Source organism: Drosophila ananassae, chromosome XL (assembly GCF_017639315.1).
Source record: "Drosophila ananassae strain 14024-0371.13 chromosome XL, ASM1763931v2, whole genome shotgun sequence".
In the NCBI taxonomy this organism is placed as follows: domain Eukaryota; kingdom Metazoa; phylum Arthropoda; class Insecta; order Diptera; family Drosophilidae; genus Drosophila; species Drosophila ananassae.
This window is the reverse complement of record NC_057931.1, coordinates 5,271,055-5,296,576: the sequence shown is the minus strand read 5'-3', so window position 1 is coordinate 5,296,576 and position 25,522 is coordinate 5,271,055. Positions and strand designations below refer to the sequence as shown.

The following is a 25,522-nucleotide window of genomic DNA, read 5'->3' as shown; positions in this document are numbered from 1 at the left end:
AGTAACGGTTAAGCTGAATGAAATTTACGGGAGCTTACACATTAAGCTGTTTTCTCATTGGCTAGACCATCTCCCCCTCCTCTCCTCCCCATTGGCTATATGGCCCAAGCTCTCTTCCGATTGATGTAACGATTTCCAATTTACATACGTCACTATGTACAGAACTGACCACTTGTTGAGCTTTCTGTTCGCCTGCTACTTTTCAGTTTCAACTGTTGGCGATTTTCATGCAATTGCGTCAAATAAATATCACTGAAAGCCTGAAAATTAAACTAATTTTTTCCTATTTTTTTATATAATATATAACCCGAAGAAAATAGAAAAATATAAAATACAAAAATAATAATCGATAGCTTGAAAGTTTAAACATTTTTCCCATTTCCCATTAAAAACATACAATTTTCGAAAGATTATTTGTAATATGGTTTATTCAATAATATAATTTGCTTTCTTTCAAATAGCAGACACCCAAAAATGTTGAATATATCATCAATATTTCGCGGCTTATCGATATTATCGATAACGGTATTCGTTTTCAAACAGCTATGCCTTATCAAGTTTTTCGTTTTTCATTTTTCGTTTAAATTTGCATTTTTTATACCTTTTTGTTAGTTTTTTGTTTTTTTTTGTTTTGTTAAATGGCTTCACTTTGGTTTTTTTTGTTTGTAATCGTTATCGCGATTTCATTATCGTTTTTTATCGATTTTTTTATCTTTTTTAGTTTTTTTTTTTTTGGTAATTGTTTCCTAACTCACATACACATAGATTTGCTTCAACATTTACAAGTTTGTTCGTTTATTTATTTTTTTTTTTCATTAGAAATTATTTGGTGTTGACATTTAATGCTCGTTCTATTGATTTTCGATTTTCGATTTACGATTTACGATTTTCGATTTTCGATTTTCGATTTTTTGTTCATCTTAAGTTCTAAAGCTACAAAAACGTTTAGCGTCGTGGGCTGGTTTACCTTTTTTTTGTTAATAATAATATATAATAGATTTTTCTTGGATCGATCTCCCTCTACTTTTTTTTTATTTCCCAATTAAATGGTCATCGTTCAACAATATTCGTTAGGTATGATGCATACTATACATATACTATATATATATATATTTATAGATATAAATATATATATTCTAATTCCCGTAGGACGATTAATATATCATTTCAAGATGAGAACTACTACTTGCAAAGTACATTTTCATTCATAAGTTTTTTTTTCATCTATATATATATATATAGAGAGAGAGAGTTATATATCCATTTTGGATTTGGATTTCTAGAAATTTCGCATCCTAATTCCCCTCATTAAATATATATTTAATTTTCCATATATATATATATATTATATATATGGTACTATAACACTTGGAGTATTTTGCAATTGGCAACATTTGAACAAACAAAAAAAATGTGTTCGGTTTCGAAACCACACCGAGGTTTCTTTATCAAAAAACAAAATATCGAACAACTTTTCTCATTTTTATTTTTCATAAGGTGAGTTTGCGGATCATTTTCTTTTTATTTCTTTCTTTAATTGCTTATAGATGTAAAGATTTTTGATTTTGTGGTTTTTTTTGGGGAAGGAATAGAGGAAGGGATTTTTTTTGAGGTCTCACATGCAACGATGTTCTTTATTAATCGCTCTTCCCTCTTCGATAAATATCGATACAATCGTTACAATCGTTATTTAAAGTAATCAAGTCACGTCGAGTGATTCACTCTTGGTGTTCCTTCTATTGAAATATATGTATAAGTATTACTAGATCGTCTATGGATAATTGGTGTTTTTTTGTTTTTATTTTTCGATAATAAGTATAGGTTCCATTTCATATATAAATCGACTAGATACAATTTAATTGGTGTGTTCTATATATTACTTTTCAATTAAGTTTTAAAGCGTTTCCTTGCTCTTGGTATTTTTTTTTTGGGTTGGGATTTTCGGGTATTTTTTGGATAGATCCCATTTTTGGTTTCTTTTGATTTCGGTTTTAATTCTTAAATAATTAAGAATTACAATATCGTTGTTTTGTAGTTTGGTGTTCTGGTTGCTGTTGTTCTTCTTCTTCTGGGTTTTTAATAATTTTCTTTCATTATTATTTTTTTTTTAAGATTTGTAGGCCTATGGTTGAATTATGGTGTTTTTTCTTCTTATTTTTTTTTTTTTTTTTTTTTGGCATATAATCCACATTTATTTCTCCTTTCATGTCCATCTGCGTATCCATATCCAGTTTTGGGAATATCTTTCCCACCAGGTTGTATCCTATATAGAAAAATTCAACAAAAGAAAATGGCTTTTTCCAAAAAAAAAAAGAAAGGATTATGATATTAAATGGGTTATGATTAAATAAGATTAGTTGGATTCGATTTAAACCGAGTCTTTTAAGTGTATTTTGAGAGAAAGTCACTTAGTAGTCACTAGGTTTTTCAGGATTTTTAGGACAAACGGTTAAAACGGACAAACGGTTTTAAGTTAAATAGTTTATAATTTTAAAAATATATTTTTAAAATATTTATATTATTTTTTATAAAATTTTGTACCTACATTTGTTACTGGGGGTTACTAAGTCACCGCCCAGATTTGTTTTGAAGTAGCTTTGAAGCCAGGCTTCCGCATATCCTTGAATCCTTTTTCCATATTTCTCAATCATCGTGGATAGACTAACTAAATAAAGTACTAGATCACACACACACTAGATCCATCTTCTGTTCCATCTCATTCCAGCTCCAGTCCTTTTCGTCCTTTTTTTTATTTTTGGGGGGTTTTCGCCTTGGGTCCTTCGATTCGATTGGGTGGATGAACACATGAGTACTTATTGCTCTATCTGAGGTATCGGGGGCTGCTCCCTCCCTCTCTCCTCTTGTGCTATCTCTCGTCTTCTTCTTATTTATTTTTTTTTTTTAAGATTCTTAATAACTTTGTAATTATTTTTTTTTTAAAGATATTTTTTTGTTTTTAGGCATATCGTTAAGGCTCTTGTGGGTATATAGTTCCGAGTTCCTAACTTGGCTTGGGTTATTGTATCAGTTCGGTATGTTGGTGTTTTTTGGTATTTATTTAGTATTTATTCAGTAGAAATTAAAAAAAAAAAACTGTTTCGAAAACGGAAGAAGGCATTCCAAAAACTCAGATAATTAAAAAAAAATAGAGTCATGCACCAGCGAAAAATTTCAAAAACTGAAAAGTGTTTTCAAAAAAATTAAATAAAAATAAAAGTTTGCCATTTATCGCATACAAAATGTTTATTTTTTTAATTATATAAATACAAATATAATTTGTGTTTTTATATTTCTTTTCTTTTTTTTTTAGTTTTGTATTCGTTTTTCGGTTTTCTATTTTGCATTTTCATTTTTTATTTTATGTTTTATGTTTTTTTTGTAGATCAAGATGAATAACAATTTAAAGCACTTACAAAATAAGCATTTAAGGTAAAATATATGATAAAAATAAAAAATATATATATATATTTAAAATATACAATATTACTTAGATTGTTGCCGCTGGTCTACTCCATGAATAATTTTTTATTTAAATATTTTTTCTTCTGCCTAAAGTGTGTGTGTGGGTTATTGAGTTATTTATTCCTGTATATAAAATTTAAAATTTAAGTTTTTCATTTTAATTTTTTGTCAGTTTTTAGACTTTTTTTAAAATTTAATTACGAAAGAATGCAGCGTCCAAGGTACTGTGCTTAAATATTGCATATAGAGTTTGATTTCGCAAAAAATAAAATATTTATTTTTAATTGTTAATCTTAAGAATAAAACACACATACACAGAAAGAGCGAGAGAGACAGATAGAGAGAGATGGGGCGAGTGAGAGAGAGAGAGGGCTAGAGAGGCACACACACACATAAACCTACACTCAAAACAAAAATGTTCATTTAAAATGTAACACAATTTTAATTTTTTTTTTTAAATACATACATTCATCAACTGGTGCTTAAATAAAAAAACAAGTAGTTTTTAATAAGAATTACAAATAAAAATGGGTCACAGAGAAGAGGGAAAATGGAAATTAAAGATATAGAAGATATATCTGCCATCCTGCCTGCAAATTGGTATTATCCTTTATTTTTTAGTTTTTGAGAATTCCTATCCTAGGGACGATCTTAGCTTTCCTACTCTCTAATCTGATCCGATTTGATCTGATCTCTGCTCATCTGTTTTGAAATATATATTATATATTCTGATCTGTTTCTGTTCCATCCCGTTCTCATCTGTATCTGGTATCTGGTATCCTGATATCGGATATCTATATCTTCTATCTGGTATCTGATCATATATCTTCTCGCTGCTACTCGAATCACAATCAGCGCTGTATTTATTTTTATTTTTATTTTTTATACCTTTCCTTTCAACATCTAAAGTTTTTTTTTTTTTTAAACAAAAATATATATATTTATTCCCTTTCTCGAAACTCGAACAAAATTTTGGTGGAATCGGTATAATTTTTTCAAAAAAAATATAAATTAAGTTTAAAAAACAATTGCACTTTTTGGAAAAGAAATATATATGTTTTCAAACTAAAATTGCACTTTAAAATTAATTTTAAAAATAAGTATGTATGTGTTTCTGGAAATTTGTTTTCAAAAAACTCAAAATATTGAAAAGTGAAAGTAATTGAATTTCCAAAAAAAATAGAATAGAATTTCCACCAAAATCTGATTAAAATGGAATTTTGGGAACAGGCTTCTGCACTCTCTGGCCTCTTAAAATATTCTCAAAAATTTTTTCAAGTTTTCTTTCTTTTCTTTTTTTTTTTATATTTCTTAAAAAACTAATACATAAATATCCTTTTAAGGGAGGGGGGTGGTGGTGGTGGTGGTTGTGCGGGTTACACTTAAAACATAAAGCGAGACAAAATACGTACAACTAATCACTACACACAATTACACAAAAAAAAAAACTATAATTTACAATTAATAAAAAAAAAAAATTATATCAATTAATAATAATAATAAAAATAATAATAATATAATAATAATAATAATAATATAATAATAATAATATAATAATAATAATAATAGTACAACAGTAAAACATAGTCAAGGGTTTTGGGAAGTGGGCTCTTTTTTTTTAATGATTATTATTATTATTTTTTTGTTTTTTGTTTTTTTTTGGGAAATGGGTCGGGTGGTGCGTCACAAAATGAAACCCGTTTTGTCTGTCAGTGTATTCTTTTCTTTTGGGCTTGGCTTGCTATTCTGGCTTTGCTTTTTTTTTCTTTCAGTGTTTCGGTTTCCGTTTCCGGTTTCCATGATTCTGTTACTGTTTCCGTTTCCTTTTCCGTTCCAAGTTTCTGTTTCTTTCTTTTTTTTCGAGTTTCGGAGAAGAATCTCGGGACTTAGAAATTCATGTGTCATGTTTTGCGCGGCGGCGGCGCTGGTGCCACAATGGATGATGTTGCATCCACGTGGGTGGAGTTAGACGGACCATGATGACTGCCATGATGGCCAACAACTGCCGGCGGCAACTGCCTCTGCGGCAACATCATCATGTCTTTGGGAATGTTTTTGTATTTTGCTGAAAGATGACGGGACTGGTGAGCAACTTGAGTATACCAGGACGTGGTCGCATCGGCGGTGCCGGCTGCTGTTGTTGCTGCTGCATCTGCTGCTGTTGCTGATGTTGCACTTGCTGCGGCTGTTGTTGTTGCTTACCTGCTCCTGATACTCCAACCTGATGCTCCTCTCCCCTCTGCTGGTGATGTTTCCGCAAACCAATGCCACCGAGTAATGCATTTATATTGCCATTGCTGCCACTGATGCCGTTGCTGCTGCTGCTGTTGTTGCTGCTGCTGCTGCTGCTGTTGCTTGTATTGCTGCTGTCCTTGCTGTTGCTGTTATTGTTATTATTGCAACTGGTTGGCAACGGTGGTTGTTGCTTTCCCGCATGCTTATTGCCAGAACCCGATCCCGATCCCGAGCCAGAACCAGAGCCAGAGCCTGTGCCCGTTCCGGATGATAGGTTGCCAAAACCCATACCCATTCCCATGCCCATGCTCGAGTCCGTCGAGGAGCAGGTCGATGGAGTCGATGGCGTCTTACTTGAGGCTAAACTTATGCTAGAAATTGCTGGTGGTAATGGAGATCTTTGTGAATCGTTGCCAATTTCGCCCGTGTACCTATAAGATACAGAGAAAGTGAGTATATCTTTTAAGATTTCAAACAAATAGAGATACTCACTTGATGTTCGTGTACTCGCGGCCCACTTGTAGGCTCTGCTCTTCGGCTCTTTTCCGGGCTATCAGGGTCTGGATGTAATGCTGGACTGCATAATAGACAAACTTGTACTGGGCCTCGGTCTGGACGAGGCCGGAACGCTGCGATCTAACCATTTGAATGGTGCGCTGGATATCGATTTCTGTGTCCAAGCCTGGGGGAGAAAAGAGGAGTCTACAGGGTCTGGTCATCACAGGAGAGCAAGAAGTACTTACCATTTCGCACAATCTGATCGAGAATCATGTCAATCACAATAAAAGTGCCAGTACGACCAATTCCCGCCGAACAGTGGACACAAATGGGACCCTAAAATGCCATAACAAATATAATTAATAAAAAATTCAATTAAAATGTCAATAAATCTTACTGGTTTCTCGCCCGCCTGAGCCAACTGACTCTGGCGTGTGTTGACATCCTGCAGGAAGTTAAGAACACAGCCAGGATCAGCTGGGACACCATGATCCGGCCACACCTGGAAGTGATAGTGATAGATCCGACGCGTTGGCTGATCCCGCCACGATACCAAGAACTCCCGCAACGTATAATCGCTCGTAGAGTTCTCGGAGACGCACTGTATCCGTGCCGGACCGAACTGTTCGGTCTTGCCCTCGTCCGGCCAGTAGCGGGCGCACTTCTCCTTGCCCCGCTCATACTCCTTGGTGGTCATCACAATCACTCGTGTGTTCTCCTGCCAGATCATGTTCCAGAAATCGGTTACCGTATTAACCTGATGGGTGAGGAGACAGCCCTGGGTGGCGATATATGTTTTAAACATTTCCCGCTCCCTCTCCCGTTCACGCTCTCTCTCCCTTTCTCTTTCGGCGGTTGATCCGGATCCGGATCCGTATGCCACCGATTCACCGGAATGCTTTTTAAGCAATCCGGTTAGACAGCCGGCCGGATGATTGGTGAGATTGGTGGGTGTTCCGGGTCCATTGTTAATCCCATTCACGGATGCAGTTATTGAGGGCGAGGAGCTGGCCGAGGATTCGCTACGCTTGTGTTTGCTCAATGAATCCGATTTGCGGCTACAGGTGGCACAATTGCTGTACGGCAGGATGGCGCTTTTGACGGCGCACTGGACACAGGTCTTGTTCAGCACCTGACAGTTGGGGCAGTTCCTTTGGGTCTGGGCCGCCGTACAGGCGGGACAACTGGGCACAGAGCTGTTCAAGCTCTCCGACGAGCTGCTCATATTGTACAGGTCCCCATCGGTGGGCAATCGTATGTAGTTGGCATTGATGTACTCCGCCCCGGCCACGCTGTGCTCCACATCCAGCAGCTTGACCCGAGTGTGGTCATCTATTTAACAATTTTATACAAATAGTTTAGTTTTGGTTTTGATTTTGGGGTAAAAAATAATAAACTTACATGGCAATATGTTGCGATAACGATTCTTGATGCGATTCTCCGTCTTGTAGCCCTCGTTTCGGGAAAAGGAATCCCGACTGTCCTGTTGCAGTGACTCGAACTCTTCCCAAAAGCCGCCCTGAAATATGGGGGAATAGTTAGAGTTAGAATTGGTTCTTTTGGGGTATCTTTAAGGGTTGGGTTTCTGTTCTCAAAGGAAGAGCTATCTAGACTAAGAAGCTACATTTTGGTCCTTCGAGACAACTAACTTCGGGGCTGGGAAGATTGAGACTAAGAAAGTACAATTTGGTCCTTCGAGACTGAGAAGGTACAGTTTGGTCCTCGAAGCTCTATAGTCTAAGAAGCTACGGTTTGGTCCTTCGAGACTGGGAAGACAGACTAAGAAGCTACAGTTTGGTCCTTCGAGACTGGGAAGACTACGAAGCTAAAGGTTGGTCCTTCGAGCTCTGTAGTCTAAGAAGCTACGGTTTGGTCCTTCGAGACTGGAAAGACTAAGACTAACAAGCTACAGTTTGGTCCTTCTGGCCAACATCTACTTCTGTTTTTCTCCCACACTTTCCTCACTTTTAAGACTTAGTTTCTTGGTAACTTACCTTAACTAGCTGTTCCACCCGGGCATTGATTCCGGCCGCTGTTATCCTTGTGGCATTGAACGGCTGCCGCAGGTGCACCACTGAACCGCACGTCTCCACCATGGGATTACGCTTGTAGTGCTCGATCAGTTTCGATAATGTGGCAAAGGATTCACCGCCTCCTACATCATATTTCTTATCCTGTTAGATGGAGGAAAATTAAAAAAAAAAAAAAAAAATGTAATTAAAAATAATGAATATTTAATCAAAGCACGTGGGAATTTTGTTGGAGTGTTAAATCAAGGGATTAGCTAATAAAATCGAAAACGTGACTGCAATGTCAAAAGTTGGGAAGAAAAAAAAAAAAGGCCAACGAGACATGTAAATGGCATAATTGGAAGTCTGTAGGTCCGTAAGTCCATAAACCCGTAAAACCACAACCGCAATAACCGCACACGGTCAAAAGTAATAGTAATATTCTTTTTTTTTTGGATGGGGGGAATTACATTGAAACTTGATCCAAAGAGATCATTGTTAAGTAGCTGAGAAGTCTGTGACTCTCTAGGCTTCAAATTTAATTACAATTTTTCTATTAAAAAAAAGAGGAAAATTACCATGAAAAGTTCCCCTTTTTTTTTAATTTTATTTAATATATATTATATTTTATTATTTATTTTTTTAATAACTAGGTTATGAGTTCAACCTCCCCTATGTTTTTATTATTTTTTTATTATATTTTTGTCTTTTTTAAAGAGTTTCTACTGCAAAATTTTAGCCATTTATAGAGTATTGCTAATAAATGCACACACGAGTCTCTCGGATATGGATGTAAGTAAGTTACATACAAAAATATACACACACATATATAATGTATATATATATATATAGACGAGCTAGTCCCAAGGTCAGGCGATGAGGAACTTTACTTTATGGATTTTGCTATGGCCAGTAGATGCCCACAACTTAGTTGCTGGCATCGATTTGTAATTTGCAATTAGCATATTGCAATATTGCAATAATTCCTAATAATATTACAATGAAAATGGATATAGGAGATAGGATTGGAAACTTACCTGCCATCGGATCATGACATGGGTTACTTTGTCGTCCGTACGAACGGATAGAACAAAATCGCCGGGTTTACTTTGAGATTCACGGACGAGAAACGAACCATTCTTGCCACGTTCCAATATTAATTTTTCAGCTTCCTTGCCGGAAAGATTTCCATGAAACCATCTATTAGAGTAGAAGAAAAATTATAATAAATAGATTATTAATTTGTATTTAAATTGGACTAACTGGCTGAGTGGATAACTGCTCAAGTGACTGACTGACTAACTGAATAACTGACTAACTGACTGACTGACAATAACCCGGAGTGCCCGGACTGAGGAGACTACGTGCTCGCTTGAAATGCAATAACAAACTATACGGAGGCTATATGGGCGCAGGTTTGAGAAGCGCGCAAAAGCGCAAAATACGAGTGCTATAGCACCAATAACAATAATAACAACAACTATATTAACAACAACAATTACAACAACAACAACATCAACCACAATACTAACAAAAACAAGAACAACAACACCTATAAGTAGAAACCAGGCAGTACAAATACAAATCGAATCTATAAGATACAGTAGAGCTTCTTTAGGTTGGAAAAAAATTAATAAAATATTTAAACTATTTAATTTTGTTTATAGAAATTTTATAGAAATAAAAAGTATATAAAAACAAATAAGCCTTCAAAAATTTAATATTTTAAGAGTTTTTATGATAAAACTTTATGAACTTTAAGTTTTATTTATAAAATTATTATTTAAAAACAATATAATTATATTATTAACTTGTATTCTTAATAGTCAAATACTAAAGATTTTTTAAATTTGATTTTAGTATTATTTAAGTTAAGTATTTTAGTATAATATAGTAACTTTTTCGAAAAATTTAAAAAAGGATTATTTTTTTGTAAAAGATTTTTTTGTAAAATCAAAAAAATGGTTTGATTATTTTTAAATTAAAATAGTTCTTAATATAATTTGTTACACTAGGCAATTAAATAAAAAACCTATCGATATTTATCGATTTTTTTTGTTAAAAAAAAAACGAAACTATGTCAAGGTATATAGTTTAAGACTGAATATTTTTACATTTTATAGTTTTTAATATTATTTTTTGTCTTTAAACCAAATTGCATAACAATAAACAATTAAATAAAAAACCTATCGATATTTATCGATTTTTTTTGTTAAAAAAACTTTGAAAAAAGCACGTAATAGATGTTGACCTGTGAAAATGGGTTCACACCAGCACACACCAATGGAAACACGAAGAAAACAGTCAAATGCAAGGCGACAATAACACAAACAACAGCATTAGCAATACCAATAACAAATACTACAAAAAAATGGAAAAAAAATAGAAAAAGCAAAGCTATGGAGGCAAAAAAAACACGCATACGCATATGTGGAAAAGTGCAAGTTGAATCAAAGCCAGAAAGCTGCTTGAAACTAAAGTCGATGCTCAAAAGTGAGACCTGGACTTATAAGTCGACTCGTCTGACTTGACAGACTTGAGATTGCCATCGATAAATTCGTTATTTAGCTAGTTTCTTTGACATTTTTTTTGTGATTTTATTTGAAAAGCAATTGGAATTGGAATTGGAATTGGAATTGGAATTGAAATTGAATTTAAGGTGATGACATAGAAGTCTAGAAAAAAAAATGGAATCTTGCACTGCTTTTTTGTAAAATTAAATACAAAAAATGTATATTAAATGACATACATATTTTGAAGCCTAAAAGTTCATTGATTTTGGCTTTACCTTACCTACTACTACTACTACTATTTTGCATAAATAACACTAACTTAAAAAACTTGCTTTGAATTCCATTAACGACCATGTGCTTGCTATTGTTTGCTTCTTAAGCGTTTACCCCGATTTTGAGTTCGTTGGCAGCAAAATAAAAAATAAAATAAAATACAAAAATTATATATATAAAATACGGAATTCGAGCAAATTCTAGCATACTAACAAACATTTTTCTAGCATTTTTTTTTTGGGGTTCGTAGTTGTCCTTAAGAGTTCGTAGTTATCATAAAATATGTCAACCAAGACTTGGGAGAGTGATTTTTTGTATTGATTTGTATTTTATATACTCATGTTTTATGTATTTGAAGTTCTAAAAAAAATCAATCTTCCGTATGCGAGTTTTTCTATTAATAGAAATTCATGTAGAAACAATTAACATTACACATTAGAGCGTGCCACACACAGTCGTGCATTTCAATGTTATTTTTTTTTTCTACCATTTTTTCTATAATTTTTTTTAATATAATTTTTTTTTGCCTAGCTTGTTACAGATTCAAGGTGATGTTGGTAATGATAAGAATCAGTTTATAAGGTTTATTTTTAGTACAAAACAGAGAGAAATGAATAAAACGGAAGTGAAACCTACTGCAAGCAGTTCAAGAAGATAGAAACTGTCATAAAAACTGCTTGGATTACTTTTCAAGCAGTCTAAAACAATAATTTCTATTAGTAATAATTTCCGTTCTTAATGGAATTGCGCATTCTTAAAGATGATTCAAAACCGAAACCCACACAAATGGAATATTTTTATTATTGATTTTATTTTCGGGCAGAGTCTACTTATTAGCACTTATTAGCCGCATATCGTTTATTTGCGATCGAAATTTCATATTTCGCCCTCTGACATCCCATCCCGAATATTCAATCAGATCAGATCAGATCCTTTGTGTCTCCACCCAGTTTTCTGTTGTTGATCTTTAATTTTAGCATTGTGACGATAATACTTGAAAATTTTACAACCTCTCCACTGTCTGCCCAAAAATATACCTATATCAACTGAATTATTATCGAAGTCGAATGAAGTCGAACTTGTACGTCAGTGAAAATTTCACAACTTTTTGCATCATTTACAGTTACACTTGCATTTTATAAATAATACTTTTGAATTTTTTTTTTGTAATTTTATTTTACATACGAAGGAAGCTGGGAGCCATTCATGAAAGCGTAAGCCTTTAAGGTCAACAAACAGATTTACATGAAACTGAAACAGTGCGCAATTTTTTGTTCGTTTGTCTCAGCGATTTTATTTACTTATTTGTATATTTATTTTGTATTTTTGTATGCCAACGCACCTGGAAAAAGGCGGCAGCGAAACAGGTTGTAGAGGAGGGAGCTACTGCCTCGCCGGCTTGCCTTCATTTAATTAACTTTACTTTATTTTTTATTTTATTTTTTTTAAAACATTTTTCAACTGGGAAAGTCATCAATCTTACTCAACTGCTTCATCACAAGCTTCGCCATTTTTTTTCACCCACTCCCCAAAAGCAGTTCAAGGACTCTATAAAGCAGTTCTACTATACATTTTAGAAAATCCATATTTTTAAAATAGTATATTTTTCCCCCGTAAATGGGTCTTTCCATCCGGAGCATCTTTGCATGAATTTGCACAAATTAAAGTGAATTTATTTGATCAGCCATCCCGCAAATAAAAACACAGAAAAAAATACACAAAAGTAAATGTGCAGTTTGTTGTGCAATGGAAAAAATAAAGAGAGAAAAAATAAACGGAAATATGCAAAACAGAAGTCATTACAATAAATGTGTGAGTTTATAAATTGTTTATCAGGCATATGGCAGAAAAAAAATGTGTTTTTAAGGGAAACTAATGGGGGGGCCCGTAGTTGTAGAACCCCATTGTTGACCTAGTGAAGTGACGAGACAACACCGGAAATCATCAGACTTTTATAACTTCTATAGTTATATTGCCGAATCATTGGCAGATCGTTAAAGATGATTTATAACGGCCAATAAAAGATCATCAAAAATTGTGCAATTTTGTAAAAGGGAAAAATAAGTTTTTAAATCCCAAAAACGTAAAGTTTCAAACCATTTAATAAGAGATAAATATTTCCCAGAGTATAATGAATCAATTCGCGATAAAGATCAGCATAAATAACAATTCCAATTCAAGCTCAAACGAAAGTCGAAGATTATTTATGAGCATATGCATAGATATTGGATATTCCATATACATATGTAAATACGATTCTTGGAAAATGTGCGAAATGAGAATTCTTTAAGCTAAAAGACAGCCCACACAATAAAATATTTGTATTTAAGAGGCAGAGAATAGAAAGCCGAAGAAAAGATACACTTTTTAGAGATATTTAAGACAGCAGAACTAAAAGAAAAGCCAATGGTGACCCCGATTGGTGACCCCGATCAGGACAATAACTCCTCTTTCAAGGCTACTACAAGTCCTATATATTAATTCTTCAAGTTATAGTAACCTTTACTAAGGGTAATCATAAAATAAAGAACCACCAGACACAAAGCCATGATAATAATGACAAAAAGGTAAAAAATTCCAAAGATCCACTCATCCCGGAGAAGGTAGATCTTAAAGAATGTGGACAGTACAAACATTCGCTGGCAGAATGAAAAGATAATAAGTCCAAGTAAAGATATCAAGTTGCAGAGATCTTTCCGCTGAAAACTGGAGTGCGTAGTTCTTATATTCTTATATATAATATGAGATATAAGAGATACCTTTGAAATCAATAAGTCAACAAATGGCTTAATTGAGTGAGGGGGTGAGAATTGGTGTGTCTCGAGTTATATGTTTATATTCCTTATTTGAAAAGCGATCTAAACAGAACCATTCCAATTCCCATTCCCATTCCAATTCCGATTCCCCTTCATTCATATTAGAATGTCAATTTACGAGTCTCAGGGGGAGATTGGATTGCTTGTTTTTGTCATTTTTTTGTGATTTGCGTAAATATTTACTCATTTTGCGTGGCAATTTCGAACACATGACAATTTCTGTTGTTTGCTGCTTTGTTTCGCAGTTTTTTTTTTTTTTCAGTCATTCGCCGCTCTCTGCTCAGTGATTGCTTCCCTTATTAGGGTTAATGCTAATGGGCAGCAGATTGGGCCCAAATTTTTGGTTAGCTTCCCCCCCTTAGCTTCAAAAATCTGTCAGATATGTTTACTTCTCTAGAAGATCTTGTGCTTGCTTTAAAATTATTATTTTTTTCAGTAACTTGAAAGGAATATTATTTAAAATTTATTTGTTTTAATTCTTAAAAATTTGAAGTACATTTTCTAGGAATTTTTTCTTGAAACAGTCGTTTTTCTTTAGAATTCTATAACTCTTCTTAAAAGTCTTCAAATAATTTTTTGTTTAAGAAATAGTTAAGGAAAATTACTTCTCTTAAAAATATGAATTTATAGTTCATATTCTCGATTGTTTTTATATTTTGAAAAGACTTTAAAGCTTTAAAAAATATATTCCTAAACTCTTGAACAAAAAAGCTTGTAAACTAAAATTACTCTTCTTATATTTCATTATATTTCATATATATTTGAAAAAACCTTAGACCTTGATTTCTGCTTATTTTTTATCTCCCAAAACATCACCTAATTTGTATATTTTTGAGCAAATTAACAGACTCGCACTCTGATAACAATTAACAATAAAGTTCGCACGCGCCCCAAATCATTTAATCGCGTTGTTTGCTCTTCACTTTTTTTCTTTCCATTTTATTATTATTTTATGATCATAAATATATATATTATATATATATTTTTTATTGTTTTTATTGTCAAGCCATGACTTACTTATAGCCGTGGAGCTGGAAACGCGTATTGGCCAATAGGGAGAGGGTGCTATCGGAGGTGCCGAAGGGTGATGGTGGAAATTGGGGCGGTGTGGCTGTCCAGGAGGTGGGCGTGGCCGGATAAGAGGCATACGTGGGCGGGGCAGGACTAACGGACTGATGATGCAAAGATTCCTGGGATGAGGAGTTCGAATGACAGGCCGATGGCTGGGCGGACAGAGGTCGCCGTTGATTATTATATCGATTTTGATTTAGATTTTGATTGGAAGTTGAATTACTTTGATTTCTTGCCACTCCCCTTATTATCTGGGCCAGCTCGTCGTGCGTCATGCAATTGGCTGTCGATGGCGAGGATATATCCTCCGATACATCGTCCTTTTCCACCGGCATCGACTTCCTCTTCCCCGACTTTGTTTTCGTTCGCTCCCTGGACTTTTCCGACTTCCGGCTGCCATAGTGGGCCTGTATAGCCCTTTCGTATTCAAAGTTCCTCTGATTATTATACGCATTATTATTGTTTATATTATTGTTATTAAAACTACTATTATTATTATTATTGTAGACTTGTTTCTCTTGCAGCTTGTGATTGACCACACTGGACAACTTCTCCAGGCACTTGTTGAACAGCATTTTGATTATTTCTTCACTTTTTCGACACGCACTTGGAAAAAATATTCGAAAAACTTCCACTATTCCACAGGGAATAATGCGTTGTGTGTTTGTTTCTTTTTTTTTTAAGATATATATACTATATCTTTTTATTAGCTATTACTATTTCTTGTTTATGTAACAACTTGCCCACACACACACAACACACTCACTCTGAAAACTAGTATTCTTGTTTTTATTTTTTCGCCGCTTGTTTGTTTTGTTTTTTTGTATTTTTTTATTATTGATCTTAGTCAGCTTGATTAAGGTGAAATGTGTTTAGTTTATTTTGTATTTTTGTTGCTTTATTGCACAATTTTCTTGAGAGCCGACAATAGCTTCTTTTCGTACGACTTCTTCAAAGGATTAGTGACTTTACAAATGGTAGTTGTTGGATTGGAATTGGATTTGGAGTTGGAGGTTTCCTTCAGAGCCTGCTGTTCCTCCAGACGTAGTTGTGCCGTCACCAGATGTTCCAGGACAAAGCTAGATGAAGGCATAATTCGCACTCTATATGGCTCTATATATCTCGTAATATTCAACAACTAAAAAAAAAATAAACACTGCTTGGTAAGAGCGACGTGTTAACTCGTTGGACCGCAACTCGAGAATGAAGCGCCAGCTGCCGGGTCTGAAGCTTTTTGCCTCCGATTCTTAACTTGTTTTTCCCTCCAGTCTTCTTCTCTCTCTTACGATTCTCAATTCTTCTCTCTACTCGGTTCTCGGTTCTCTGTTCTCGGATTTAAGATCTGTTCCAGTGGGTTGTGGGCTGGGATGGCTGACTGGCTTCGTTCTAAGCTCTGGCTGGCGTATGAATGAATCTTGTACGTTTCTGGACGGCGCTTTTTGTTTTTAAATCGATTTTTAACCTGGTCTGGTTAACCCTTCCTGCTAATCTTGACATGGCATACATATAGTGTGTATTTATTGGGTGTCTGAGCTCTGACGGGGGATTTTCTGACGACAAACGAACGACATAAGCTAAGCAGTGGGCGTGTGCTGCTTTCTTTCTATAGGGTATGTCGTTCTTTTCCAAAAAAAAAATGCAGTATTTAAACTGCATTACCGATACTTTTTAATATTAAATAATAAAAATATTTTAACTATTTACTATACTCTCTTTAACTCTTATCCCCTTTTAAAACTTACTTTCCAGATAAAAAATAAACCTCTTCCTGAATAGATATCTTGGGTTTTATCAATCGAAAGTAAATTGTATATAATTTATACAAAATTCCATTGCTTTTCATTTGGCGCCATTTGGGTTTTTTGCTTTTGAAAGTTGTTCCCTAACACTTTTACTTTAATTTTCATAAAGTGAGAGTGCAGCTCTATGCCTTTTGATTACTTTTTTGATGACTGTACCGCCTTGCTGCCCCTGCAGGGATGAATCACTGCTTGAATTCATCGTAATCGTAATCAGAATCCGAATCATATACATTTCAATAATAAAAAATTAAAATAAATAAGAAAAAAAAGGCAAAACACAGAAAATTAATTCCAAACCGAAAATGGTCATTTCGTGATATGAGTGTGTTGGGTTGTAAGAAAAAAAATAAAATACGAAAAGCGTTTTAAGCGCCGTCAGTCCGTTTGCCTGCCACCGGAAATGAAACTGAAACCGCACGGCAACAACTACAACAATTCTGGCGGTCATCTAGGCGAGGAGTATTTTTTTTTTGTTTTTTTTTTTAATTTTCTAGAAGGGGTTCAAAAGGGGCTTTCAACGGGGGGTACTAGCTACTAGCCCCCAGCTAGCTCTGATCTAAAGCTCTCTTACAGCGCAGGCGCAGACGTCAGAGGAGCAAACGTGCCCAGCATACTTTTGGCCAAAACAACAGCTCCACTCGGGTTGGCAGACGTGCGACCAAAATAACAAAAAAAAACAGCCCAACACCTCCATTCTGATGACAAACTATTTGTTTTTTATTTTTTCTATATTTCGTCATTGGTTTTTATTGGGAATCAGAATACAAAGACTATGAATATGAAAATGTTAAGGGCTTTAGGAAGTCTAAGGTGGGAGTTATAACTAAAGGACTAGGGACTGGGGATTACTTGTAGTGGGGGACTTAAGGACCAATGAACTTTTGGGAAAATTAATAGGAAGAGAAATGAATCAACGGAGAAATGAACAGGAAGATAAATGAACAAAAAGAAAAATGAACTTTTGGGAAAATGAATAGGAAGAGAAACGAATACAAAGAGAAATGAATAGAAAGAGAAATGAACAGATAAATGAACAAAAAGAGAAATGAACTTTTGGGAAAATGAACACGTGGGAAAATGAACAGCAAAAGAAATGAACTCCTGGAAAAATGAATACAAAGAGAAATGAACTGACCTTTGGGAAAATTAACAGCATGAGAAATGAACTCCTGGACATATGAAAAGAAAGATGAATGAACTCCTAGACAAATGAATAGAAAGATAAATGAACTCCTAGACAAATGAGCAAATAAACCCTTCCAATCGAATAAATAAATAAATGAACAACAATAAGCAATTGCAATTAAAAAGCTCTATTAATAGCCATAGATCAAAAGCCGTCGAAGCATTTTCATTTAAATGAAAGAACACAAAATGCATATTAAAACGCATTAAGCCCACATGATCATATTGACGAGCTGCGGCGGCAGCTGGAGAAGCATAAATCAGGTGGGGAAAACCCCCACAAAGGCGAGTAGAACATTTGCATGTATCAATGCGAACAGGATGGTGACCAGATCCGATGGAAAGCCACACTTGAAACTAGGTCTCATATACGATTACTCATAATAGACCTTTAATTCCAGAAAACAAAAAACTATTTCTGTCATCTTCCAGCAAAATCTTAGCAAGACATCCCGAAAAAAAAAAAATTAGGGAGTGGAATTCAAAGGCACAAAATAAACATAATTTATTGTTAATAATTAAAGCTTAGGCACTTAAAATGCCAAACACACACGTGACTTTGCGACTGTCAAGCCGTTTTTGGTTTTAAGGTACATTTTAATATTTTATTTTTTATTTTTTTTTTCAAATCCGTAATTGTCGGGGGGTCGGGTCCGGTGTCCGTATAGCGTGTGCCCGGTCGGAAGTATAATCCAAAAATGGGTTAGCCAGTCACCGAATTGATAACCAAGGACTGAGAAATCTATGCCGATTATGAAAGACTCATAACATTAATAATGGAATGCCGGCAACCCAAAAACACACCCACCCACTCGCCATTCCAGCCATTCTAGCCATAAGGAAGTTGTTTAAAAAATGACAAAAAATTTACAATATTTTTTAAGATATACGATTTAATGGGCTCCCAAGAGAGTGATTTAAGAATACCCCTATTGAATAATCTCATCTATTGGATAATATTAATATATTAATTAATTTATGGATAAATATTAAATAATTACCCAGTTGTTATAAAGTGTTTCTGGTTACATATAGGATTATTACTAAAAAATAGAAACTAGGGTGTGTTGGGTTGGGTTTCCCCCCGAAATTGTGGAGAGAAGATTTACGAGATTGCCCTTCCAAGATTTACGATTACCGGCTATATAAATTAGAGAGAAATTATTGGATCAGGAGATGAGCTACGTGAGCTTAGACATGTACTCGTAAGATACATTTTTTTTTTTTTTTTTTTAGTAATCCAAGGTCCAAGGGGACTTACTATACCTTTAAGGAAGAAAGATTTCAGTTCATTGGCCCCCTTCTGGGGGCAAGACAATTTCAATTTTGATCCTCCAAACTCCCCCGACAGATCCATAACCACATCCATATAACCCCCTTCCACCAACATCCATTTATTAACTCTCTCAACGTTCTGTGGGTTCTTTGTTTTATTTTTTTTTTATGATTTTGATGTTCGTTTGTTTTTTTTTTGTGTTTTTCAGCTTTCAAAGGGGTTTTTACCTGAATAAATAATTGAGGAACGGACGCATTTTGTGCCGAGGTTCGTGCCGAGAGCTTTAAATTGTCGTTCTCGGAGGGCACTTTATAGGATACCAAATATAACGATCATCTCCGATTTGCGTATCGGTAGGGGTTTATATATAATATATAGATCTGGTATACGTGCGTTTTGTAATTCAGTTCAGTTAAGGGAAAGAACAGTCGTCTCTAATAGTCTCGAAATTATCTAGAAATAAGTGATCTATAATATAGTTCCTGGACGCCCGTTTTTTTTTTTCGAATTCTGATATTCTTTTCTAAAACTCATCTGAATTTTAATCAATCTTGTAATTGCAATTGTCAAAGCCTTCAGTTTCAAGTATTTAATATTCGATTAGTTGATGGATAATTAATGTAACTCGTGCTTTAGACTACTTGGGTTATATAAGCCACTGAGTTCCAGGTCTATTTTGAGTCTATTATTTCGATCTGGGCTATATAATCAAAGTGTCTAGTGGATCTGGAGATGGGTCTATAGGTCGTCTATCTATTTAATTATCTATTCTTTGGATTTAAGAAACTATAGACCATGATTCCTTATAGTATTTATAGTCCAGAGTCTCTCTCTGCTACGTGTTTGGCATTTAAATGGCATTTGTAGGCTTGTCTTAATGGCGAAAATTGAAAGCATTTAGCATTTCAGGCACTTGAGATTCTGATTGAGGAGCCAGGGGGGGCGGGGCTATATTATACAATACAAATACAAAAAAAAAATACTAAAAAAAAAACAACACTTTTCAAGTAAGAAATTGAAAAGTTAATTGAGCAAATAATTGTTTTTTTTAAATAAAGATTGAAGAAAGTGCTCGAAACTAAAGCAATTAATTAAATGATCGTTTTTTAATTGCAACGTTTAAGTGCAAGTGGCAGGTAGGCAGGCAGGTAAGCACTCAGGTGGGTAAACAAAAATAAATAATAATAACTGAATGATTTTCCACAAACGACAATCCGACAGAATTCCAATTCCGACAAGATTAAAGTTCAAGATCGACATTTTCAAATTGGAAAAATATCTGGAAAAGTTTTGCAATTTTTTTTCAACTTTTCTAGAGATACTTAACTATTAATATTTATGATGAAATCTTGAGATATGGTAGCTCGTGAAAATATTTTAAAAACTATTTAAAATTGTATTCAACTAATGAGAGTTGTAAAGTTTTAAAACTTATTCAAATTATTTTACAATACATGTTTTTTTTTAGGTATTCTTTTTTTTATTTATTTTTTTTTAAGCTTTGTTGTTAAGCTTTCGAGTTCAAAGCCGAGAAATTATATTATTTTGTGGGTGAATAATTTCTAATTCCACTTAACACAGGCACATCACCCACTCAGTCACACCACCCACTCCCACACTCCCACACTCACTCGCTCACTCGCTCACCTGTTGAATACTCATACACTGAGACAAATAGGCATATATAATATATATATACACCCACAAATCGGTAACCATACAAGTATATTCATTGTTTTTGTTTTTTTACAACCCACACGCGCAAAATATTTTTGTTATTTATTGTATTTCTTGCTTATTAATATTTTTTTTCTTTTGTTTATTTTTTTATATGTTTTTTTTTGTGACCGTTGTCAAATATTTTACGGCATCCCTTCTTCGATCTTCGTCGAGAATTTCTTTCTTCTTTCTTCAGTTATTATCTTTTTTGTTTTGTGTTTCTTTGTGAAGTGCATTTTCCGCATCCTAACGGAAAGGTCAGCCACCTCTCAAGACCACGCCCACTCTGCCTCCTTTTTAAAAGTCTAAATTTGGTTAAAAAAAAACACAAAAACACATAATATATATTTTTTTAAATATCCGAAACGAATTATTAATAAGCCTTGTCCATAACTTGGTTGAAAATTTTAAATATTTTGTATAATAAATCTATTTAAAAGATTTTCATAGTTTTTTTTATAAAAAAAAATATTATTTTTATTTAGTGTAATTTTTAAGATAAGAATAATATGATATTATATCATATATAAGATTATGAACTGCTTCCTTAACCTCTAAACCCCTCCTCTTAAATCCCTCTGACGTTTACCGTTTTTTTTTTGTTTATAAATTGTTTATAAATTTTATTTTTAAACATTCTCTGTTTTATCTTTAAACTTAAGAAGGTGTTGCATTCATTAATTGCCTCCTCCCATCACACAATCGATCTGGAGTGCCAAAAAAAAAAAAATAATAATAAAAAATCATTTGATTTCTGATTCGAGTGCCAGATGACGTCAGCAAACAAGGTTTTTCGCATCATAATTATTTTATTTTTGGGTTCGCGATGAGAGTTCTGTTTTAATTTAAGCCCGGTAGCACGTCATTGGGGCACAAAAGTGGGTAACTTAACAAGGTGGCCGTAAATTAAAAAGACGATCCCAAAAAAATGTATTTTTTTTGAATAATGGAAAAAAAAGGAAATCATGTTTGAATAGTTTCAGAAGGTGAAACTGCATTTGGGAATTATAAGAGCAATAAAGAAAATAAACTAATCAAAGAGATAACATTTTTTAATGGTTATTTAAATTTTGTTTTAAGATTAATTTGAATAAACTATTTAAAACAAAGAAAAATATATATTTAAAAAAAAATTTGGTATTATTTTGGTATATTATTTATTTGAAATTCTCTTTTGAAAATAAAATAATATAATACAATTTTTCATTTTATTTATTTGTTATAACCACCCATCACTAGTGATTTCTTTCAGTGTCTATCTAACAGTTCTAGTGCAGTATTAACAGTGGAATAACAGCTGTTAGGAGGGCCTAACAGCGCACGCATCAGCAGACAGCGCGTCTGCAATCGCACCCACACACACACACATACACACACAAAGAGAAGCAATGACACACATATTGGAGCGACAGATGTGCGTGTGATTGCGTATACGCCATGGTGTCTCTTCATAAACAAAACAACATAATTTCCCCCCTACTCCTGCTGTTGCTGTTTATTTACGCTTTCTGATTTTAATGCATTTGCAAACAGCTGTTCGCAAATAAACGAAAAATCAACCCAAAAAAATAATAAATATTAGTGGCGCCTCAAAAATCCCTATTCATCAAAAGTATTATAGAGGGAATGCCCTAAATATTGCTTATAAACAAGATAAATAAATGCAAAAAAAGCAAATAAAATGAGTGATATCAAGAAAATGGGTCAAGGGAACTAAAATGCAGAGATAGTCACTATGGAGGTTGATATAAAGGGGGTTTTGGTGTGGAATATTTGATGTTAGAAGGGGTTTTATGATCAAAGGGGTTTCATAAAATATATATTTTTAAACATAATATAATAATTTGAGAGTAGAACTTCTATTTTATAGAGATATATTATATAAGAAGTCTTAAAATTGATCCTAAAAAAATTAAAACATAATGTCTTGTTTTTCTAGACCATGTTATCCCAAAAGTTCTATCTTTAAGATGTTTCTATAACTTCTAGAAGAGATATAATAAATAAAAACCGTAAAAAAAAGCCTAGTTATAAGATTTTCACTTTATCCAGTCAGTGGTATGTATTATAATATATATAATATTATAATAAACCCTCTTACCTTTCCGTGGTGGGTTCGGCACAGATCAGCGGCTGCTTCAGCTCGATGGCCTGGCCATTCTTCTCCTTCAGCTCCCCATTTTCCATATAGTATTGTACCAGTTCCGGCAGTGTGGCGAACTTTTCACCTAAAATATTTCAAAAATAATAGTTATTTTATAAATATTATATATATATTTTATAAGATAATCCCACTCACCGCCGTAGAGATCAAAGAAATCGCCATTGTTTTGAATTTTGATGTGGGTCACCTCGTTGCCGCGGCGCACGGAGAGCGTGAAGGCGCCCGGATTCGAGGAGGAGAGGCGGGCAAGGAAGGATCCATCGAAGCCCTCGTCCTGCAGCAGTTTCTCAGCTTCGATGCCAGATATCGTTGGGTGGAACCATCTGTAAGAGAAGGAATTCATACTTTTGTGATTATTTCAAGTTTGAAGAAGTTTTTTTTTTTTGGGTTTTTGGGATTTCTTTTTTAAATATTTTTTAAAGGTTTAAGGATTGTGGACTCTGGTCTTGAAAATAATGGGTTTAGGGTCTAATAATTGTAAAATCCTAATAAAATAGTGTTTTTTTTTTAACAAATATTTCAAGTTTTTTAGGCTTTTTGAATATTTTACATAAATAAATAATAAAATAAATTATTTTTAACATTATTTTTAATACAATTTAAGGTTTCAATATTTATTTGTATAATAATTTGAGATATAAATAGGGAAAATTGAACTGGAAAGCCAAAATCCAATTTTAAATATGTTTTTTAATCTTGTTTTTTTCTAAGTGTTTTGTTTCTAAGTGAAAATCTTTATTTTTTATATTAAAACAATTAAAAATTATTAAATTTGTATATAAAAACCATTAAATAATGTCGGATATTATGACATTTTCTTGATAAATAATAGTTTTAAAATCAAAAAATAGTTAAAAAATCTTATTTTTATTAAGAAAAATATTATAATAAGAATGTTGTTCTAAATATTTGTATTTTTAAGATATATTCCAGTTGTTATGTTTCATTTATTAATTTAAAAAAATATATATATATTTAAGCATAATTCTCTTTATAACATTTTTAAATATTAAAATATTATTTATATTATTATATTAAATTTTAAAATACTATTTGAATATTTTTTCTTGAGTATTATTTTGAAAAAGAAACTACCTTTCTACCGACAAATTAATTCTATTTTTTATGGCCCTGGCTGAGATAAGCATAATTACTTAAGTTGATTAAAATTTAATCATTGAATACTATTTTTTTTTTATTAATAAAAAAGTAGTAAAAAGAGGCACTTTAAATGGCCATTGGGAATAAAGTTTTTGAATGAAGGCCTCCACCTCCACCTCCCCCTCCTCTCTAGGGGGTTAAGCACATGCCTTTTTTCTCTTGGTGTAGCTAAGGTAACAGGTATTGGAGTACCTAGGTCAGGGAAAAGGTGCCCGCCTGGGGAAGGACAGGGCCTGCGCCTCACCGCTTGCCCCCCCTCTCCCTCTGCTAGGGTGTACCTTAGCCAACAACAACAAAAAAATGAGAGAAAAAAAATGGAATAAAATAAAAATTAAAAAAAAAAACTGAAACAGAAAAAAAAAGAAAGAGAATAGTACGTGAGTACTATTTCCTTGGGTGTATCTCACAGCTGCCCAGCAACAGTTCAACAGCTGGAGGAGGTGTAGAATAGAGCAAGGGGTGGGGGAAAGGGTGGAGGGTGGAGGTTGGAGGGTGTAGGGTATGGTAGGGGGAGAGGACTGTAACCGTAAAACTGTAAACTGCAATTGCAAGTGCCACTGTTTGTTGCATCCACGGCCACTCAACGTTCGGCACCTTATTGCACTTTTTTATCTCAGAAATTTTTGTTTCTGTTTTTCTTTATTTTTTTTGTTGTATTTTTTTTTTTTTGTTTTTTTTTTTCGCTCTGCCTTTACTTATACATATGTAAATAGCCCAGTTGGGAGCGTATATGGCAGTATGTGTGTGTGATGAAGTGGGAGGGGGCGGTGGGGCGGGTAAATGTGTGTACATATGTGCCTCGCGCACACACACACACACACACAATATACATCGCACTCGCTCACACTCACACACACGCATACACGAGCAGCAGAGCAGCGTGCGCGAGTATGTGTGCGTGTGGGCACTTTGTCGTACTTCCTATTGGATTTACCTTCGCGATGACATTTTCTTATTGAAGGCGCACTTAAAAAATAAATAATTGTTACACTTAACGGAAAAAAATGAAACTTATACGTAGATGCTTTGTTTAAACTTATTTTTACGGTTGGTTTTTAGATACAAAAAAAAACTATGATGTGACCGTAGTGGGGCAGCCGAAAGATACCACAAGCCCACAAGGTAGTGTGGCCCCACTACCCCAAAAATGTATATTATACAACACTGTTTTATGACAGTTTACAACACTTAAATACCGAAAAAATACTGTATCCGTTTCCGTTTTTTTGAAAATTGTATTTTTCCGTTATTTTTTTTATATCCTCCCATTTGAAAAATTCCTTGAATGTTTTTTTTGTTTTGTTTTTATTTAAGCAATTTAAAAGTTTTTCGGTTTGT

General features: G+C 33.8%; 1 protein-coding gene across 4 annotated transcripts; it reads right to left on the bottom strand.

Moving 5' to 3' along the window:
- Positions 1–4,083: 4,083 nt before the first annotated feature.
- On the bottom strand, positions 4,084–25,323 carry LOC6504142 (tyrosine-protein phosphatase corkscrew). 4 transcript variants are annotated; one of them, XM_001964227.4, is made up of 10 exons: positions 25,119–25,323; positions 23,159–23,346; positions 22,961–23,087; positions 9,242–9,404; positions 8,190–8,369; positions 7,597–7,714; positions 6,593–7,527; positions 6,441–6,531; positions 6,190–6,379; positions 4,084–6,128 (listed from the first exon to the last, which is right to left on the bottom strand). In XM_001964227.4, the coding sequence occupies exons 1-10, from the start codon at positions 25,130–25,132 to the stop codon at positions 5,498–5,500; spliced, it is 2,637 nt and encodes an 878-aa protein (XP_001964263.3). In that variant the 5' UTR covers positions 25,133–25,323; the 3' UTR covers positions 4,084–5,497. The 4 variants fall into 4 exon arrangements, with proteins under 4 accessions (XP_001964263.3, XP_032308707.1, XP_032308706.1 ...); XM_032452816.2 differs by lacking the exons at positions 22,961–23,087; positions 23,159–23,346; positions 25,119–25,323 and adding an exon at positions 14,824–15,626 and having other exon boundaries at positions 4,084–5,527; positions 5,665–6,128; XM_032452815.2 differs by lacking the exons at positions 22,961–23,087; positions 23,159–23,346; positions 25,119–25,323 and adding an exon at positions 14,824–15,626.
- Between the last annotated feature and the right edge of the window lie 199 nt (positions 25,324–25,522).

Bases quoted from the DNA above. Each gene is read 5' to 3' on its own strand.
- LOC6504142 (XM_032452815.2), bottom strand. From the start codon at position 15,452: ATGCTGTTCAACAAGTGCCTGGAGAAGTTGTCCAGTGTGGTCAATCAC. The intron at 9,405-14,823 runs GTAAGTCATGGC...CTACTCTAATAG, and splicing joins TTCCAGCTCCACGGCTATAA to ATGGTTTCATGGAAATCTTT. The intron at 7,528-7,596 runs GTAAGTTTATTA...ATTGTTAAATAG, and splicing joins TTATCGCAACATATTGCCAT to ATGACCACACTCGGGTCAAG.